The sequence below is a fragment of the Cygnus olor genome, chromosome 6 (assembly GCF_009769625.2).
Source record: "Cygnus olor isolate bCygOlo1 chromosome 6, bCygOlo1.pri.v2, whole genome shotgun sequence".
NCBI lineage: Eukaryota > Metazoa > Chordata > Aves > Anseriformes > Anatidae > Cygnus > Cygnus olor.
Genome location: NC_049174.1, coordinates 23538795 through 23559148, shown reverse-complemented (window position 1 = coordinate 23559148; position 20354 = coordinate 23538795). Strand labels below are relative to the sequence as shown.

Sequence of the window (20354 nt, the reverse complement as noted above, 5' to 3'; positions counted from 1 at the left end):
TCCAAGGAGCCACCGGGGAGGTGGCACCCACGACCACAGTGTCACAGCTGTCCCCTGGCAGGATGCGGGACAGCGAGCCCGGCAGATGCTCATTGCCCACGGCGGGGCCACGCCGGCCTACCTGCCCCCAGCCGTGTGCCAGACCCGTGGCAGAGGAAACTGGGATATTGTCTGGTGTCCAGGAGGAATTCCTGCCTCCGCTTGTTCCTGCCAGCCTCCCGCCAGCTCCCCTCGGTGCGGAGCCCAGCAGGAAGCTGACTCACGGGCTGCTGCCTCCGCGGCTGGGTGCGGGGCTCTGCCGCTGCAGCTCCCCAGCCCCGCGCTGTGCACCAGGCCGTGGTGGCTGCAGGGAGCCTGCCATCGCCCCATCACCCCACGCTGCCCCTGCATGTGGCCAGGGGTCGGCGATGAGTTGGCGTGTGGCTGCCCATCGAAGCGCTGCAGGTGGTCGCATCCACCCCTCCCTGGCGAGCAGCACCTAGGGAGAGTTAGGAGGCTGTGCAGATGTCCCAGGTGGGCCGTAGGGATGTAGGGCTACCGATTTAATCCTGTAACTGAAAGGAGCAGATATCAGGCATGAGTTTCTCATCAAGATTCTTGAAACCTTTCCCACCAGGCAGATGAAACACCGGGTTCACAGCACCAGTTACTGCTGCTGCCTTTGGAGAACCTGACATTTATGGCCTGGGCAGTTTGGAAAGCGATTTTGTTCTGAGGACCAGGCTGAGCCACCATTTTTATCCTTCTTCACATGTCACTCAGACAGTGGTTAATACCGAAAAATCTTCTCTTTTAAAAGGTGGGTTCCTTGCCCACCTCACTGTCTGATCTCCCTTGGCATGGGCTGTGAGGGTCACACCTTGATGGCCTCAGGGACAGGAACCATAGCCAAAGCTTCCCCACTGAAGAAGTCCGAGAGGGGACTTCTGGAGACACAGGCGGAGACCCTTGACAGGTAGGCAGAAGAGGTAAAGGCCATGTGTGTGCTCCCCAGTTTGGCCATGGCTGTGAGGAGCCCACCAGCTCCCCGCTGAGCACCCGGAGGAGAAGCTGGTCAGCCAGCATCGCCTGCGGAAGCAGCGGCACCGGAGGAGGAGCTGCCTCCCGCTGGGGAAGGCTGGCTGAGGCACAAACGGCCCGATGACAAGTGCCTGGCCGCAGAGGGGACTGTCAAGGACAAGTCAGTGCGCAGTCGATCCAATCCCCTCTGCTAATGGGGTAATTGGCCTTGAGGATAGGAGTATTAGATGTGAGATAAGGACCGGGGTTGGGCTTCTGGCACTGTCTTGCATAAGACGGGGAAAGTGGTGTAGCTTCAGCTAGTCCCGCAAGAGTGCAATAGAGGTTGGATGGTCATGCCCGGCGATCTGGTATCAAAGTGGAAGGACACACTGCCAGTGACTCACAGCACAGGAAACCTCACCAAAGAGTCCGGATAGCGAAGGCGGAGCGGAGTGGTGAGGGCTGTCTGCGCAGGTTGTAGTGGCCTGGTGTGACTGTCTTGTGGCAGAGGCTGGCCAAGATACCGCCACCTCCCTCAGAGCCTTTGCTGTCTTTTAAGTAGTTTTAAAAGCACATTATTCACCGGGAAAAAAAAAAAAAAAAAAAAGGAAAAAAGAAAGGAAAAAAAAAAGGGGGAAAAAAATAAAGAAAAAAAGCCCTGTTCCCCTCCTTAGTTAGATCTCCTTCCTTCTTCCAGAAAAACGAACTAACTTCTTCCCACTGCAAGGAACACGTCCGCACCACCCCTTCCCCAGCATGCAGACTGTGACCCGGCTGCACTTTTGGGACACATCACCCAGCCCCTGGCCGTTCCAGCACCCTAACCCCAAAGCACCCTCGGCAGAGCCGCAGAGGACCCCTCTCGACCCTATTCCCAGCGCCCCACCCGCCCCCAGCCCCCTGCCCCCTGCCCCTCTCCGCGCCGCCCTCCCGGGGCGTGCTGCCCCCGGAGCAGCCCCCCGCTTGCTCGGCCCCCCCCGGCCCGGTGTGCCCGTCCCCCCGCCGGTGCCCGCTGCCCGGGGCGGGGCGGAGGGGGCGGCCCCGGCCTCCCCCCGCTCCCCGCAAGGCGGAGCCAGCGTGGCGCGGGGCCGGCGAGCGGCGGCGGCGGGACGCGGCCAGCCCAGCCCAGCCCGGCACGGCACGGCTCGGCACGGCACGGCACGGCTCGGCTCGGCTCGGCACGGCGATGCGGCGCTGAGATGGACGCCTCTCTCCGCCAGGTGGGCGCGGGGGGGACACCGGTGGGATGCTTACGCCGCAGGGAGCGGCTCGGCCGGGGGCTCGGGGAGGATGCTGCCCGCAGCAGCGGAGCCCAAGTTTCACTTTTTTTTTTTTTTAATTTTAATCAGCGCTCGGAGGCGGCGTGCGGGGCTCCCGAGCACCGCCCGGGCCCTGCGTGGAGTCCGGGAGCCCACGCGTGGGCTGGGGGAACCGGAGCCCAAGGGATGCGTGGCTCCAGCCGCTCGTGCTGCGGGCTCGGTGCGTGTGCCGTACCATAGTCATGGCTGCCCGCAGACGCTCGCATGCTGCTTTAATCCCCCGGAGCGACTTAAAGGTCCGGAGCCTGCTCCTGCCTGCGTGTGCATGTCACGGCTCAGCTCGCCGCGCGTGGCACCGGGCCAGAGCCGAAGCCGGCGAGGAACCGGGGAGCGTGCGGCGTGAGGGTGCGCCCGCCTCCGGCCTCTGCCTCGCCAGGGCCGCTGCCCAGTCACCTTCACACCGGCGGGCTCCTCAGAGCCAGGCTGGTCCCCGTCAGACGTGGGCTGTGGTCCTACGAGCACCCGCAGCGCTCCTACTTTGGGCGCTCTGCAGCAGCACGCGGGGCACCCATTGCACCTTCGGGAGACAGAGGTGCGCAGCTCTAATGCACGTGCCTGGTGCCATGTGCGCCCCAGCCCTCCCAAAATGCTCTCTGCCTCTTTCCTTGACATGCTGCCAGCCTGGCCTGGTGCTGCCTTTGGTTGTGAGGGTCTTTCCTGCGAGGCTGGGGGCAGCCTGTGCTGGCCCCATGGGCGACAGCACCTGTGGCTCTGTGGGGCCATGGGACCGTCCTGAGGTCTGCGGCTGAGCTCTGAAAGCCTCGTGTTTGGGGCCTTGCGGCTGGGGCCATCAGGCACCCCCGCTCCCGTCCCCATTGGTTTCCAGGCCATTAAACCCAGTGTCTGGCCTCTGCCTTGCCCTGGGTGCGCCGGGGAAACTCCAGCCCCTGTGGAGCAGCTAATGGGCCGGGGCCTGACCCTCCCCCAGGAAGCGCTGGCCTTATCGGAGCAGATGTTTTCCCAGATCTGGGAAGGAAGGAGCCGCTGCCCCTGGGCTGCACGGCAGGGGCTACCCCGAGGCCAGCACAGCGCATAGCTCAGGATCGTTTTAGCCATTAACTGATTAACCTGCTGCTCCTGGCAGCCTGGATCTAATCAGATGGAGGCCAGGGTTTCCCAAAGGGCCGTTTCACCAGAGCCTTTGTGGCCACCCCTCTGTCACAGGGAACCAGGAATATAGCCACTGAGGAGCCTGAAGTGCCTGATGGAAAAAGGCAGTGGCAGAGAGGGTGCCCAGAGGTGTGTGTCTGCAGCAGCACCCAGGAGGGTGCTCTGAGCTTTGTCCAACTGCGCACATCAAGGCGTGATTCTGCCGTTACCTGGTGAAACAGGGATTTCCAGGATAGGTCTGGGGGCAGTCCTGAAGCCCGGACTCTCTAGGACTCTTATTACATCTTGTGTAAGTCACGGGCTCAAACCCTGGTGCAGCAAGGTGGCCAGGGCTGGAGAACCAGGGCAAGCACGCATGGGAAAGCCTCGAGCCTTGCAGGAAAGGCGGTGGGGGCGAGAGCAGGGATTGTGGCTTCTGTGGAGCGGGAATGTTTGGCATCTGCTGCACCCCGGCCACTCTTCCTCCTTGGCCATGGGGGTTCTTGGTGGGAGGGCAGCGCCTGAGCAGAAGGGAGTTGCTCCACCTCTTTCTGCTGCAGCAGACGCCAAGATTGTCCCGGGGGATGCATGTCATCCCTCACAATGGATAGTTTAACCCCCAGCACATTGCTGGTCTGGCTTTAGCAGGCTCCCACCCTGTGCTGCCAGCGTTCAGACAGCATGCGGGGCCACACGGCCGGTGTCTGGGGTTAGGTGCGGATGCTGTGTGTCTTCCCAGCTTCCCTGGTTCCCCTCTCGGCTTGGCAGAGACCATAGGAGTTCTTATTCTTTGAAGTCCACCTATGATAATCGGCTTGATGATGGGTTCAGCCTATGTGTCCTGTCTGTGGAGGTGCTTTGGACAGGTTGTGCCAGCGTGGCACCGCCGCAGGACTTCCCACAGGCTGTGCCCTCCCCTGGCTGCGACCCACTGACAGCGAGCTGGCGGGGTGCGTGCTGCCACGGCTTGTCCCCTGCTGTGCCCCGGACTGGAAACCCTTCATCCTCGGCACGCGGCAGAGCACAGAGCTGTGGACGCACGCCTGCCATCAGATGCCTGGCACTCAGGGAGGAGGGGCCCCGGAGGGAAGGGCTGCAGCCAGCGGTGCCGGGTGGTGGTTTCCCTGTGTGTCTGGAGCGTGGGCAGGATGTGGGGTGACACAGAGGATGTGACTCGCTCTCCGATTCTCCCCAAGGAGCAGGAGTGCCATGACCAGGGTTAAAGGAGACGCTGCTCCCATCCCGTCCCTCTCTGAGGCTCTTTCTGCTCTCCAGTGACCAGCAATGTGGCCCCACGTCAGGCTGAACCAGGCAGCAGCATCTGGTGGAGTCACAGACATCATTGTCCTGCTCATGTGCCACCGGCCTAGACATGCTGGCATTTTTAAGGGTTAAACGTGTTTCCTCATGGCTCTCATGGTGAAATGCAACACATTTAATCCATGTTGTAGAATAAATCTGCCAAAGTCCTTAAGCTTTCTAAGGTGGGGGCAGAAAGGCAGGGGGATCCTGTACTCAAGTCCCGCATGGCTGTGGTGGTCTCTGCTTTCCTCCCAATAGCTGGCATGGTCCTCGCTCACTGACCCTGTCCTCCCCCAGGGGTATATGTGGATCAGCCCCAGGTCCAAACCCATGGAGGAGCAGCCTGTCTGGAGCACAAGGGCTGCCCGATTTGCAACCATGTATACATCTGAGCTACCTCCACAGCCCCAAACTGCTTGAGGCGTCTGGCCAGGTGGCCTGGAGAATCCTCCCGCAGCTCCTTGTCTGCAGCACAGGGAAATAAATGCTCCAACTGACTTTGATGACGCTGACCATGAGTGATGTGCTGTCTTTCCAGATAATGGTGAGATGAGGGCCTGTGTGTTAACAACTGTTGGCTTAGGGAAATGCCAGCTTGGGAAGGAATGATAGGCAGAACGTCATCTCCTGCAGCAGTGGGGCTGCTCTGCGGGGGAGAAATCCCACCAAGCCTCTCCTTCCCTGAGGACCACACGCCTCACCACGCTCCCTGATAGCTTAGCAAGAATACTGTGACCTCCCAGAAAAGAGGATCTCAAGAGACTGGGAAGAGGAGAAATGCTGACTATTACATATGTAATGCTCGAGGGTCACCAAGTAAATATGACACAGAGCAACCCCTCTCTATTCAGTCTGTGCGGTTCAGCAAAAGAGAAGTATCGCTGTCCTTGAAGATACCCATGGGACTGCTTCAGCACGGATGTCCTACATGCAGAATCCCCCAACCCAGCTGCGCCTCCCCCAAACCTCCCAGCGCTGTAAGGAGGTAAAGGTGGGACAAAAGGAGCCCCTGCCCTGTTCAGGAGCAGCAATTGCAGTTTGGGTGCAGGGGGGCCCACACGAAGTGGAGCTGCATCTCCGCAGGCCGGCCCGTGGCAGCTCGCCGCTGCCTGCCGACCCTCCTCGTGCCACACCGCTTTCGCTTCTCGCCTCCCGTGGCTGTATCACCGTAACTGTGAACGTTTCGCAACATCTCGTTTCCCATTTTACTTTAGGGAAAATGGGCAAGCTATTTAAATGGGATCATTAAGATTGAAACTTCTGCCCCGCGGGTCTGGGTGAAGTGAACCAGCAGCGAGGCCTCTCACAGATGCGGGTGTTGGTGTCTTTGAGGAGGAGGTGGAAATTCAGGCCCTGGCGTTAGGACCAGGGCTGTGTCTTAGTCCTGCTCATTCCCCTTACTTGCATATTGAACCAATGATTAAGATTTGGCTGAATCACGCTTTCTGGAAAGTCTTATTTCTGGAGGATCCCCCGCTTTTTGCAGTTTCTTCAAGCGGTTACACAACCTTGGTTTAAAATAAATCCCGTTTCATTTCTGAAGTGTCTGGCAGCCACATCCATTTTTGGGTCCTGCTTCTGCTTCATGAGAGCTGTTTCATCCCAAATATCTCTTCAGCCTGCAAGAAATCATTCCCGGGCCCCCGTCTGTCTGTGTGCTGGCGCTGCAGGGGCAGCAGGAGCGCCGCAGTGCTGCAGGGGTCAGCAAGCAGGAGGGGGCTGAGCGTGCAGGGACCGAGGCGAGGGCTGCAGCCCGTGCTGGGCCACATGCTGCTCTCATCCCTGCGCTATCAGCGTCTGGGCTAGATAGGGCAGCCCTGGCTCTGGCTAATCTACATAATGACGTTAACATTTTCACAAGTGCTTTTGCATTACAAGGGATCTGTCTGAAGAGCAAAAATGACTGAATTTTTTAGATGCTCTCTGAAAGGGTTCTTTCTCACACCTCAAAGCCTAAGTAAGCAGTAAACTTCCTTGCTCCTGTTTATCCACCCAAGACACGCATCAGCTCTTGTTGCAACCAAATGTCCTGGGAGTTTCTGTGTAGCAATTCACAATCCTCTTTGGGTCTGTGACTTTCCAGTAGACATTCCTCTCTTTGAAGTGTTCTTGCATTCCTTCTCCCCTGAATATGACCTTTCCGTTTGGCTGTATTTTAATCCCATTTTGTCCAAACAAGCGTGGAATCCACACTGCTCTGATGGTCTCATCCTTGTGGACACTTACTGATCTACCAGATGTTGGCATCTGCCGGCATTAGCAGCACTGCTTTTGGTTTTACATCCTTGATGAGAATACAGAATAGTATTGGCCCTGTCCCTGCAGAGTTTTGTTAGGAACTCCCTTGCTTAGTAATGATTTTTGCCATTCATAACTACTGCTTTGAGATCCATTTGCTGTATTTTTACCTGTTGGCTCTTCAGGGTCTGGCACCTATCAGAACACTGCTTTCTATGTGAACAGTGCTGTGAGAGTCTATTACTGTCCAGTTTATCTCTTATGCTTGTATGCTAATAAAAGAATGAAGAGATCTGTTTGACTAGCCATCTTTCTGCATGCTGACTGGTGCTGGAAAATAATTGACGCTACAGTACCATTAAATTGAAAATTCTGGGGGCAAAAAACTCTTTATCTTCCCTGGGGTTGTCAGATTAAGCAACCCATGGCTACTTGGGATAATCGTGCCAGAGCCCTCATTTAGGCTCTGACCCTTCCGGTCTCATGGAATTTCCTCTTCATTTCCAGGCTTATCAAAAATGAATATCAGCTGGTGAGAAACTTTATTACTCAGATCTCTGGGAATGCTTGGACCTGTTGATTTTTAAAATGTTTTGTGTCCTTTCCGTTTACAAAAATATGGGAAAGTTCATCAGCATCTCAATGTGATGCAGGAGGGGTGCTTTCCAGGGCTGCCTATTAAAAATTTGTGCATGCCTCCGTTGTTATTCACAATGCTCTCATCCCCATCTAGTAACTGGATACTGCCACTAGCGCATGCTGTTGTCCCCAGTGATTTTAGAAGAGAAATTAGTGAAGCTTGGACTCTACTGTCTTTTCTGTTTCCCAACATCTTACTTATGTGGGCTGTTTCCCTTTTTTTAAAAATTTTTTTTCCACTTCTACCCTTATTTCAGATTGACTGAAAGTGCATCCCAGTTCAGAGGCACTCCACTTGCTTTTTTCATGGTGTTTGAGGCAAGGACACCGAGGACAATCAAACACCAGGAAAATGTCTCACGTGAAGAGTTTGAAACACCCGAGAATACTTTATTAGTGAGATGACAAATAGGGAGAGACGTGGCAAAAGAGCAGAAAATAATGGATGAGACAGAGAAGGTGGATTGGAATCCTCTGTTCTTCCACCTCTAACCACAAGAAAAGGGGATTTTCTGGTTCATGGGAATGAGACTGATTTAAAAACTGTGTTTTTACATATAATGTGTGACTAGATGGTACAACTCCACATGGCAGGGAATTACTGGAGTCAAGGATGTGGCAAGATGCAGAAAGGTATTGGACATAATCCCGATTTATGCTTAACAGAAACTGCTGAAGAAATAGTTTCAGGGCTCTCATCTGAGACTTCTACAAAATGCATTGCACGGATGCTGGGGCTGGCTTCTCTTTGACAGGCTGCTGTGGCCTCGTGAGGCACTGAGCTCTCCTCTGTGGACCTTAAATGCCATGAGAGTGCTGTGAGAGTGCTTCGGCTTTGAGTGGGTTTTGGAGAGGTGACGCTGCCACCGTCTCCAGCTTCACAAGGCAGCTGTGCTGTCATCCGCAGCAGGATGGGCAGAAACCACCTCTCCTGACCTTCCTCTGGTTTCGATAATGACTGCCTTCCTGCTCAAGTGTCACATCTGGGCGTTGGCACTGCCACCCCTCAGACGAATGGTCACTCCACAGCCCCTTTGCCTTCAGCACCCACAGACTCACTGATCTGCAGCAGGTGCCGCGGCATTGGAGTGATTACAGGGAAAGCTGCAAGACCCTGGTGGGCCTTGGGCACAGCTGTGCTGGGGACGAGTGGGAAACCTCAGTCCAGCTGCAGCTCTGAAGCTGTTGGTCAAATTCTCTCGTGGCGAGGAGACGGTGTGCTTGCTGCAGTTGGTAGCTTCTCCCCCTGCCTTCAAGGAGCAGGCGCATCCTGGGGGATATCTGAGGCGGGGAGATGTGCAGGAGGAGAGAGGCAGTGCAGCAGCCAAACTGGGGGAGGAGAGAGGCGCAGAGCAGATGGGGGGGGGGGGTGGCGAGAGGGGTGGGAATCGGTGCACATATATAAGTGACCGTAAGTGACAAACTGCTCTGAGAGGATTTAAGATGCGTAACCTTTTCCTGATAACACAGAGCTGTTATTCTGCAGATCAGCTGGTACGCTGAGGACTTTTCCCCTTAATTAGGAAGGAACAGGGCTGATAACTGAACTTGCCTGAGACAGGGGCTGAGCTGCGTCTTGGCCCCAAGAGCTGTGCTTGGCTCCACAAGCTGTGCTGGCCGTGGAGCTCCCTGAGCCCCACAGGTACAGTCTGTGGGGCTGCAACCACAGCACATTCCCGGGTGAGATTCAGTTCTTCCTAGCTTCACAGCAGGTCATCCGTGTGCCTTACAAGAAGTAAATTATTTTTTGTTCTTGTTATTTTTGCTCTTCCCAGCTGCTCCATGTTGGCTGCTGCCGGCTCGGTTGTTCCTGCTTCTGCCTCTCTCCACCTGTGGTCTCCTGGGTTTTCCCAGGCCCCCAGAGGTACCGCTCCTGCTGGTCGGACCTAGCCTGGGGACTGGCCGGGTGACTTCATGTCAGACTGACACAAGAAACGCAGCAGGGTTTCTGCATCCCTTCCCATATGGATCTAGGGTGTCACAGACTCCCCCTCCCCACCAGTCTTGTGTCCATTAGCTAAGTCTCTTTATTTCTGTCCTATCACTTATTCATGATCGTCTAGATCAATCTGTTGAAAAGTGCATTTATTGAAACCTGAGCCTGGCTTTGTCTGCATGGCACGGGCCTTTCTAGCCCAAGTGCTGCTGCCTGGCTTTCAACCACAAAGCCCACTGAGGCCAGGAAGACAGCTGACTTTGCATGATGCTGCTTCCACACCTCGGAGCATATGGATCCATCGGCAGGGAAAACACAAGGCTTGGATACCTAATACCTACTGAACAGCCTCAGGACAAAGGTATGCATATACACAACAGTATGTATAGCTGAAAAACTTGTAGCACCCACAGTGATGTTTAACTTGGACTCACAGTGCAGGAGAGTCCTTTTCTGAGACATCCCTGCCCCTTGCAGAATGGCTGATGGAGGAGTTGGCCCAAACCAAAGTCCTGCAAGGGCCTCTCATAGTATGGATCTGCAGATAGGTCTGAAAGCTGAGAGTCTTGTTCATTCACAAAGAAAACATCACAAAAACATGCCATAATGGAAACAAGCTAGGCAGTTGTGTGCATGGTTCGTTCTCTGGAAAGTATCTTTCAATCAAAAGCATTTTTCCTCTTTGAGTATCTCCTGGAACATTGATAAACCCACCTGATGCACCCCTGCCAAGCACATTGCTCCTGGGAGCTGTGCAGATTTGTGCACAAGGAGGGAGGATCGTGCACAAGGATTTCCAAGTCAAGGACCCCAAAGTGCCAGGTGCTCTGTGAACAGAAAAATTATGTCTGGAGTTCAGTGTCCTCAGTGAAAGACAATGCTGTGAGCGTGAGACAGGGCTGATGAAACAGTGCTCTTGGTATGCAAGCAACTTTATTTTCTAAATTATAACTCCCTGTTATGGGATCAGTTTTCAGGATTGTGCTTTGCTATGCACTTTGTGGTAAGGCCAGATTGTGGACAGATTGTCACTGAGACTGTAGGAATGAGGATGCTGGTCTCTGAGTTTGTTTAATATCCAAGTGACCTCTTGGTACAGGAACTCTGGTACATTACTAGTTTATTCTTTCTTTCAGTAGCTGCTGTTGTTGCTCTGTTTGAGGGTGTTGGGGTAATTTGACAAAATCCTACTTAAAAGAGGAATCAGGAGGGGAAGAGCTATTCTCATTACAAAAGGAACTCAAGTTAAATATCTTTAGTATTTTACCAGTTTTATTCATTTGAAAACAATTACACAAAATCATCACTCTATTCCTTAGCTGTCCATTAATATATTCTTTTCAAAACAGTGATTGCTTGTTGCTTCATTTTTTGTGATATTTTTTTGTTTCTGGATGCAGGTAAGAATTTCTCTATCCCAGTCAAAAAACTGAGGTTTTTCCACCTTGTGCTAGGAGAGCAGGGTTTTTCCCATCATCTGTATTGCCTGTGGGAGCTGGGACCCGCCCGACCCCAGCAGATTGCTGTTCTGCTTTGCTTCTCTTGCTTCTCCCATGGAAGCTTAGTCTTGCTGCCTGGCAGTTCTTAAGTTTTCTGCTCAATTTAATCCTTTCAACTGATCAATGAAATGCATGGTACTGGGGGAGAGGGGAACGATGTGAGGGCAGTTTCTTTGGTGTCGCCATCTGTTTCTGTATTTAGTCAAGGCTCCTTGGGGAATTTCATGTTTAGAAAAAAAGGGCTGATGGAAGGAGATGCACTAAAACAAACTCAGTCTTTCAGGAAATAGGTGTTATGCCGGGCAGAAGTTAGAATAATTTGCTCTGTGGTTCCTGTTCTGGCTGTCTCAGCATGATGCTCCTTCTGGAAACAAAATAAATGGGTGCAGTGCACTTCTACTGGGCAGAGGCAATTGCTGTTGCGAAAACTACTGCAACATCAAAGTGGACTGAAGTAAGTCCTGGGCAGCTGAAATGCCCTAGTGCCTGGGAGTTTCATCGCATTGCCCTCTGCACTTGGGCAGCATGCAGGAGAAGGATCTCCCGTTAAGTGTGTAGAAAATGATGCAATACTGTACAAGGGAAGTAGGTCTTCTGCTTTTGGGAGTATTTCTTACTATATTTGTACATGGACTTCTGCTGGGAAAGGGAACTGGGTCAGTCTGGACTTTCTGATAATTCCTAGGAGTCAAAGATAGAGGGTCACCCCGTCCATCTCCCTCCTTCTCACCTCTAAATGATACCTAATAAAAAATCAGAGTTGGTGCCTATGGAGCATCTCTTGTGTGGCTGATCATCAGCTGCCTATTCCTCCAAACTCATTTCTGAGCTTAGTGAGCGGGAAGTGTGTGTAACCCAGGTTCTCTTTGTCTGCAGGTGTGCACGAGGTCTTGCGAGGAAGGCATGCTGCTAATGCTGTGCGTGTGTGCAGGGGAGGGTGTGGGTCCAGCTCTTGACTAATGGAGCTCCCACCTATGATCTTGTGGGTTAGCGGCGTCTGCAGGCTGTTGAGAGTGCACTGCTGAGAATGTGCTAAGTGTATTAGAAGAGGTTTTCTTTCATCTTGCTATTTGTTGGGAGCTCCAGGAACATATTTTCAGTTTTCTGATGATGACTCTTTGCTCTTGATATTGTGATGGTAGCTAGGGGCCTTTAGTGAAAAAGATGTGAACAGCAACATGTGTTAGTGGAAGATGTTTGTGCAGTCTGAATACGATTTGGGATATGGATGATTTCTAACTACCAATGTCTTGCCCGGGTACCTCAAGACACTGTCTAAAGCATCAGAAAAATCAGAAAATGTTAGAAGGATGTCATGAAGATCTCTAACAGTCCCTCAAATTCTCTATTCAATGCATTGCTTACTATCTCTCTGGGATCTTGAAACTCGAATCTGTAAAATTAAGAAAACATTTCTCTGTTGCAATTGCTCACTGGTTGTGAGGGCTGAGCTTCACACACAATCCTTGCATTGGCATACATCCTTGCACTGGTGTTTTTCATTCATCTAGTGATGGGAAATCTAAAGGAGAACATTGCAGTGAAGCTAGAATTATGCCGGCTTTCTTAATGTCATTAAAACTGGGAGGGCTGGAGGTTGTTCAATAGGTATATCTTCTACAGAAAGGAAAATGCAGGGTTTTAAAGTATTTAAAGTGACCAAAGTAGTTAAAAATAGTAAAATAAACCAGTAAGAATAAACTATTGTTCCACATTCTGTCTAATGTAATATGGAAATCCTATCATATCTCTTCAAATATAATAAGCCTATAAACAAGGAGGTAATGGTGCTGACATGTTTAAGAGGGCTTTCATAATCAATATCTTAGGGTTATAAAACAAATTAGGAAGAAAGTAGGTTTATGAATCGATTGAAAAAAGCGGGATGTTCTTAATATTCCTGAACAGTTCAGCACTTTGGCTTTTTCTGAATACCTAGCTAAGCAGAGTTTGATTTCTGTGGGAAGACAGAACATATTGGTTTGCGATAACTGAAGAGCAGTTTGATGTTGTGCCTAATTCTGCATAATGCAGACTGTGTCTGGTGGGGCAGCTTGTTCTTCTTGCATTTTATCTCTTTTTTCTAGATGCTGACTGGCTGCATACTTGCACAACACATCTTGGGCATGATTCTGGTGAAAGCTCCATCAAAAAAGCTAAAGTAATTTTGGTCTCCGTGACCTTTTTATTACCTAGCCCAAATAAACATGTAAAGTTTAAGATCATCTGCACAGTGACAGAAGTGTCTTGGTGTGGCCACAGGGCAATGATGACTACTAGGAGGCCACAGATCAGCTGCCTTGGCTGTGTTTCTACGTAACTAGAAAGTTTTCAAACGAAACTCACACACTGCTTCCTAATTGTCAGTTGGCACCCATTAAAGTTGCATTTTGGGCCCCTTCTTTCCATTGTACTATTTAAGGACTTCTTATCCACAAGCCTAGTTTCTAATACTTTTTTTAGCAGTAATTCTTAAATCTATTTCATGACTTAAGATCCATGCAATTCATACAGCTTTGCCTTTGCAACAGCCGCTGCAGACGGAATTTACATTTGGTATGGTGAGCCCCAGACTTTGATCTCTGCTCACATCCTGACACCTTCCCCTGAACCTTTCCCTCCGCACAGGTTTTCGCAGCAAAGCCATTCACCCATCCTTTCCTGTGACACAGCCTGGCTTTGTGTATTGAGGTCTTGAAACACAAGGCTGAGAATCAACTTCGACTGGACATAAATGCGTGTTACCAGAAGTCTGCCTTTGTGCTCAGGGTTGTCTGGGGAGACTCTGAGCAATTTAAGATATTATAGTGCGTGTGTGAGACTATATACATCACATGTACATCAGTGTATATATACATCAGAAAAACACTCAAATCGTGTCACTTACCCAAGGAAACTCTTGCAAGAGACGAAAGCAGAAAGCTCTGTGAAATCTGCTTAGCTTTGGCTGATGGTTTCTGAGAGCATTTCGACCTACAGTGACGTGTGGGTGTATGAAATTGTAAACAGGCTTTATTTACATTTTCTATTATTATTATAGCATGACTTTTGATGACTTGCTATTCTAAGTTGAAAAATGTTTAGACAGTCTAACCCACTATTCTGTGTTTGTATCTTTCCATTACTTTCTATAAAAACTGATGTTTTCTTATGTTGGTTTCTTCACGAAGCTCATTAAAGCTGATTTTTGTTCCTCTCATGTTATATTGAAGAAGTTCAAACTATTTTCCCTGAAAACTTAAGTAGAACTCACTTAAAAATTGTAAGCAGCTGCAGTTAGGAAGTAGCCTTAGAACACTGCATCTTCCTCCAGCTTTCCTTGAGTGTTCACACCCCACGTGCAGACCTCTCAGGCTCCGTTCTTTCTAATGGGAGTTTTTTTGATTTTTGCAGGGTGCCAGGGTATGGCTGCGGGAGCAGGACCAGCTGCAGCCATGTACTGTCGGCTCATGTGCCGATGGAAACGTGCTCTTCACCTCAGATTATGGCATGGTAAGTGGAGGTTTGCATGAGGCTGTAGCCTACGCCAAGTTGCAATATGGAGTTCATGATCTTGCATATTTATGTTAAAAGGAAATGTATCAGTTCAAGTGCTGCCACTGTCTGAAAAGTATCCCAACTCTATTATAAACCATGTCAAAGGTCTAACTAAGGTTAGAAAGAAGATTGGTCTCCCTTTCTTCTCTTCATTTGTCCGCTCACCTCACTTTGCATGGCTGTTCTTGTGCCGTCTCTGATGAAGCTGCATGAACGGTACCACCATATTGGCAAAAGGCTCCTAGGAAGGATGGAGTCCCACCAGGTAATCAGCCCTTCCTGCCAGGATGCAATTCTTCCAAGCCACGCGGCCGTAAGGGCTGTTCTGTTCAGCTCTGCCTGCTCTCCGCCGGTAATGGGGAACAAACCTTTTCCCTGCCCTATTTCCAGCCCTGTGCTCCTTGCAATTCCCTGGTGTGCCTGCTGCAGTGCTCGTGGAGTTATGTTGGTAGGAATTGACCTCTGGGGACTGTCCAAATCCTTAGTGAGTCAGCTCGGCTTGCTAACCCTGGGAAAACTATTAACTGCCATCACTGAGGGTTTTTTCTGAGTCAAATTTGGCTGTGCGCTTTATGGCTTATGCAGGAAAAAGCACATGGTGGTGGCTCTAGGGCTTTCTCTAGTCAGTGCCCTCCACAACAGCTGTCCTGTATGCTTCCCTTGCCTTTCTTCTTCATTGCTTATTGCTTGGCAACTGTAGGAGGCATCATCTGTTTTATCCCTGGTGAAAACTCAGATGAAAACATCTTCATTTGGGTTTGGACTGGATGAGCCAGCTGATCTCTAAATCTAGTGTCCTTGTGTTTGCTCTGGCCCAGCTTCACTGCGGCTCTGAGGTAAGATGTCCAGTTTTACACTTCAGGGCTTTTGCCATTTGTTTTTATTTCTTTAAAAACTTCTCAAGCAACAAATCCATCAGAAATGTGACTTCCTGGAAGGAAAGGAGGAGCTGACACTTTATGAAACACAAGAGATTGGAAACCGCATTCGGGACAGACCAGCCCAAAGCTTTATGAATAAACATAACAGATGCTGGGTGGGAGCTTTGCTTGTGTGCTCAGGGTCACACTAATGGGTGAACTTGGGGTTGAGGAGGAAAACCTCATTACTGGGGAGAAAGCAGAAATCTTTGGCTGTGTTGTGAAGTACCTGTGTGGTATTTGAGGGCTTGTTTGCACTTAGAAGACTAAAAGATATTTTTCTTCCCAAATTTAAAAAAACCCTGCTTGCTAATGCCTATAATTTTCCCTTTAAACATTATGTGTTCTTGGAAAAGGGGGATTCCAGAGGCAGCTCTGCTGAGAGATCGGTTTGTCTGTGCTTTCTCACTTGCTTCAGGGAAAATCAGCCAGGGGAATCAGCTCAGTAATGCAAACCACTGAAGCCAGACCTGGCTTACCATACCTGAGGCAGGATAGTGCCAAGCCCTCTGAACTGTGCTCCAGGCTGATGGAGGGGTCCAGAACTGAGTGGGGGAGTAGCGAAGGCCTCTTTCCTGGCGTGGCTGGAGGTGGGAAAGGGCCTGGCTGGCCAGAGTCAGTGCAGCACCCTGCAAGCTCTAAGGGTGGAGAGTCATCGTGTCTGGGTCACGTTTGTGCCTTTGAAACGTCAGAGCTCCTCTCAGGGAAAACCCCTTTGGCACGACAGTGGGCAGAACAAAAAAACACGTCTCCTGTCTCCAGGACCCTGGATGATCCCTGGTGATACGGAGACAGGAAAAGTGTCCACCCTGGAAGCCAGAGGACAGGCTAAAAGTCAGCCCTCTCCCAGTGCTAGGGAAGACCTGAAAGCTCTTCCCCAAGCCCCATGCCTCTGACAGGCATGGAGAACACCCCCACCCCCACCCCCCCCATATCCCAATGGGGCTGGAGGACCCAGTTTCCACCTGAGGAAGGGTGAGCTGCTAGTACTGAAGTGATGGGCAAGGGTATCGGTGAACTTCCCCAGCCTTGGGGAGAGACAGGTGACATCCTGGACTCAGTTAGGGTGTCAATGTAGCATCAGCCTGCTCCTCCAGGGAATAATTTCACCTATGCAGTGTTTCTGTCCAGAGGGTACCGGAGCTAATGAACACTCCTCTCGCTGTGGCTTTGCTACAGTCCTGCCAGAGTACCTGTGTAACTGTGGATCTTGGACCAGATTCTTCTTTAGGGAGGGATGATGTATAATCACAATCAAGAGTCTCAAGACAGGGTTAATAGATGATGATCTAGTCCTGACTAATCATTTAGCCTTGTATTCAGGGCCGTGTTACTCTTCAGGGTCCCATTTTCTCCTTTTTTTCTACAGGAGGAAGTAAACAAGCTCTGACCCATCACACAATTATTGTTCAGGCATAGCAGCCTCTTGGCACAGGTGCTGCCAAACGTCTGCTATCTTTTGAGACACTTGTGCACTCAGCTTTTTCCCTAGACATTTTTTTATTGTTTCTTGTCTGGCCCAAATGGCCACAAGTGCTGACAGTGTGGTGGTAAATGAGTAATTGCCAGGCAGATCATATCATACTGTTTTGGACTTGTCCCCTTCCAAAATCAGTCCGAGTCAGCAGAGAGAAGAGAGGTGGGCAGGTTTGCTGCCTCATGGTCTGAAAGTGCTGTAGTGGTTTTGATCAAGACGCACCTTTGTAGCTTGTACTGTCCCCCAGATTTCTCTGTCCGACTCTCCCAACCTGCTCCCCTTTTTCTCCCGTGGAAGTGTATGCAGTGTCTGCTCCAAAGACAAAGATCCTGCAGCAGGTTATCCCCCTTCTGCTCCATCAGCGGTGTGGGTAGGGGCTGAAAGGGGCACTGGCTGGCGCCTGCATGGTGCTGCTGCCATGAGCTCCCTGCCGCAGCTCCAGCTCTGGCGAGGTGGCTGGGAGGGGGCAGGGTGACCTGATTCTGTCTGCAGCTTCCAGCTGCCGGGCTGGCCTCTTCTTAGCAGCTACAGCAGCCTGAGGACTGCAAGGGAGCAGGCAGGAGAAAGCACTGAGATCCATGCTGTACACTGTGGGCTCGCTCTCTGTGGGGTCCTTCAGGTCCGTTGGTGGCACCTGGTGAGCTGGCAAGCAGGGATGAAGATGAAATAGAGACCGGTGCCTCGGAAGGGAAAGAAAAGCCCAAGTTACTTTGGAAAGGCTACTGCAGGCTGGTTTGCTTCTCCTCCAGGCTGCCCGTGTGAAGTGTCCCATCTGCACAGCTTGGGTCTGGCTATCTAGCGCAGCCTGGGAGGATGGGTGGGAGATGGCACATGGTTGAATCCAAGAGTGGGAAGCAACTGAAATAGCATTGTGAAATGCCAGCATCGTGCCTGAGGAGGAGGAAAGGAGGGCTGGGATGTGGCTATGGTGGAGGGGAATGGCAATTTAATCTCAGCTGTGTGAACGGGGGTGAAGATGACCCAATAGCTGAAGAGTGGGTTATTGAGGAGGAGGAAGCTCTAGCAGGAAGAAGGTTGCAGCAACGAGGCAGGAAGATTGCAACTGTGTTGACAGAGGAGAAGGCACTTCCCAGAGCAGTGACAGAAGTTAATAGATGTCATTGTACAAACACTTTGAAAGCCACATCACATATGTCCATGCCAGCATGCACACAGGATGTCACTCCTTTGGCTTCTCAGCTGCTTTGCCTGCTTTCCTTTGCCCTCAACACAAAAACCTCTCCCTCTCTCAGACACTGCTCCAGGGCCAAACCTGGAATGTGAATGAGCTTTGCCTAGACCATGCTACAGACAGAGACGTGATCCCCCTGTGCTTCTTTGAAAGAACATTCTTGGTCTCCTGGGAGCAGCTGCCACCATTGCTCACAGGCATGAGCACAGTGTGTGCTACGTGCCTAGCCTGGTGCACCTGGTGGTGCCCTGCTACTGCTAAGGGGGCTTCAGTAGAAATCAGGTAGCCCTGTATTGGTCTGTTCCTGGCAGTACTGAAGGTGAGAGAACAACTCTGTAGCAAAGGAAGGGTGTGTGCTTTATGGGTTCTGGCCAAGGAGCTCAAATAGGTAGGAACAGGAATAGAGGAACTACTATACAAATAGGGAACGGATCCGTGCCTTATTCATTTCCTTTTCCAGTGCTGAAGGATAAAGCTGTGGAAAAGCACTTGTTTCTGGTAGGAAATCAGACTGTACGGCCAGGTGGCATGCTCTTATTTGTCCTTCTCCCCATTCCTCCAGGTGTTCCAGTGCCCCAAGGCCTCCCTTTCCAGAGAAAAGGTCTTGCCAATGCACCAGACCAGCATCGATGGGGTAGAAGACATGTCCATGCTGGGAGATCTGCACGAAGCTGCCATCCTGCTTAACCTTCACCAGCGCTACCAGCAGGGTAACATCTATGTAAGTGCTCGACTGGGCCACATCCCTTAAGGCTGACGATTTTTGTTTACCTTTGGGGCTGGCACTTTTCATGGGAAATACTGATTTTAGCATTGTTTCCTGAGCATTGTTTCGTGTGGTTAAAAGGGGAGATTTTTTCTGCTTTGTGCCTTGCTAGCTCCATCAGCCCTGTGAGATTCTACCCCTACCAGAGAGGCCTCTTTGCATATCTAGAAGAACTTCCCAAACATGAACACAAATCCTAGAACCTCTAGGATCTGTGGTAGTTGTGCAGCTCTGTATCCTCCATGAACATCCATGTTTTACCAGCTGGTGTTCATGTTCCCCGGATTCCCCGTTGTTGCAGTTCAGAGGTTATAGATGGCCAAGTAGACTGGAAAGTGCAGTGCACACAGGTTGTTGTTGAGATACCCTCCTGATTTGGACAAAGAGCTCAACTAAACTAGGAAAGCAAACCTGTTGCCTACTTCTGCTTGTACAAGCAGTTATGTCTTTTTTAGTTGTTCTGCTCTCCTTGCACAGCTGAATACCCAAAGCATGTCCTGATTCCCTCTTGGGCCCTCAGGAAGGAGATAAGTGGCAGGAGAGGGATGTGTGAGGGAAAGCACACTGGGCGTGAGGCTGCTGGGATGGCAGTGTGCTCTGGCGAGGCTTGGAGAGGACAAGGAGGAACTATTGTGAAGACTGCCTTGGCCTTCTTTACCCTTATCTTGCCTGTCCATCTTGTATGTGTACCCAGAGTTTTTCAGATTATGACAGGAAAAATGTAAATCTGTGTTGCGTAGCAACTGTTACTAGGGCAACCGAACCCTATGCACCTGTATTCTGGGAAATGATCAATAAAGTGACCCGGTTTCTGAAACATCTCCCGCAGTGGGATGTGGAGGATGCTGCGCATCCTTTCTGGTTTCTGCAGACCCCTGCCTGCTGTCTTTCAGCACAGCCCCCATGTGCACACACTGTTTGGGCAGCCCTTGGCCTTGCTGCCCTGCCTGACCAGTGCTTGACACCCGCAGTGTGTCTGTGCAGCTCTTTGCCAGTGAACAGTTCCCCTTTTGGGTGTCCATCTCCCGTTTGCTCTCCCTCACGCTTTGCAACGTGAGGCAGGGCTGGCTCCTCAGTCAGTGCCCTGCACCAGAAATGCCACATCACGTGCTCTGTGACCGTGTCACAGGACCCTTTCTCCGTAAGCCTCTAGCACTGGTCTGTCACTCCTGCTCCTCTTCCAGCTCCGTGCCTCCACCAGCTGTGTGTAAAGGTGTTAATGTTCAGGTGTCATGTCATTTTTCACCTGCGCCTAGTGTATGCATCTCAGCTGCATGCCTCAGATCTGAGTGTCCGGGAGGTTTACAAAGGGCCCTGACTTCTGGAACACCTCAGTGAAGGACTGCAAGCCCCTCCTATAGTGGGACTGTGTCTGGTGTATGGTTGTGCACTGCCTGACCTGGCGGGCACCAAACCTGACACGTGTGATGCATTTCTG

The 20354-nt window shown here is 51.2% G+C and overlaps 1 protein-coding gene across 3 annotated transcripts in view; it reads left to right on the top strand.

Annotated features, from left to right (window-relative positions):
• Positions 1–2062: 2062 nt before the first annotated feature.
• The window catches only part of LOC121072237 (unconventional myosin-X-like), an 85731-nt gene continuing 67439 nt past the window's right edge, over positions 2063–20354 (top strand). The window contains exons 1-3 of one of the 3 annotated variants that reach the window (XM_040561663.1): positions 2063–2222; positions 14418–14516; positions 18713–18871. In XM_040561663.1, the coding sequence (XP_040417597.1) occupies positions 2202–2222; positions 14418–14516; positions 18713–18871 (279 nt within the window). In that variant the 5' untranslated portion in view covers positions 2063–2201. Of the gene's footprint in view, positions 2223–14417; positions 14517–18712; positions 18872–20354 lie in introns of those variants that run through there. The other 2 variants (XM_040561664.1, XM_040561665.1) reach the window with 2 other exon arrangements.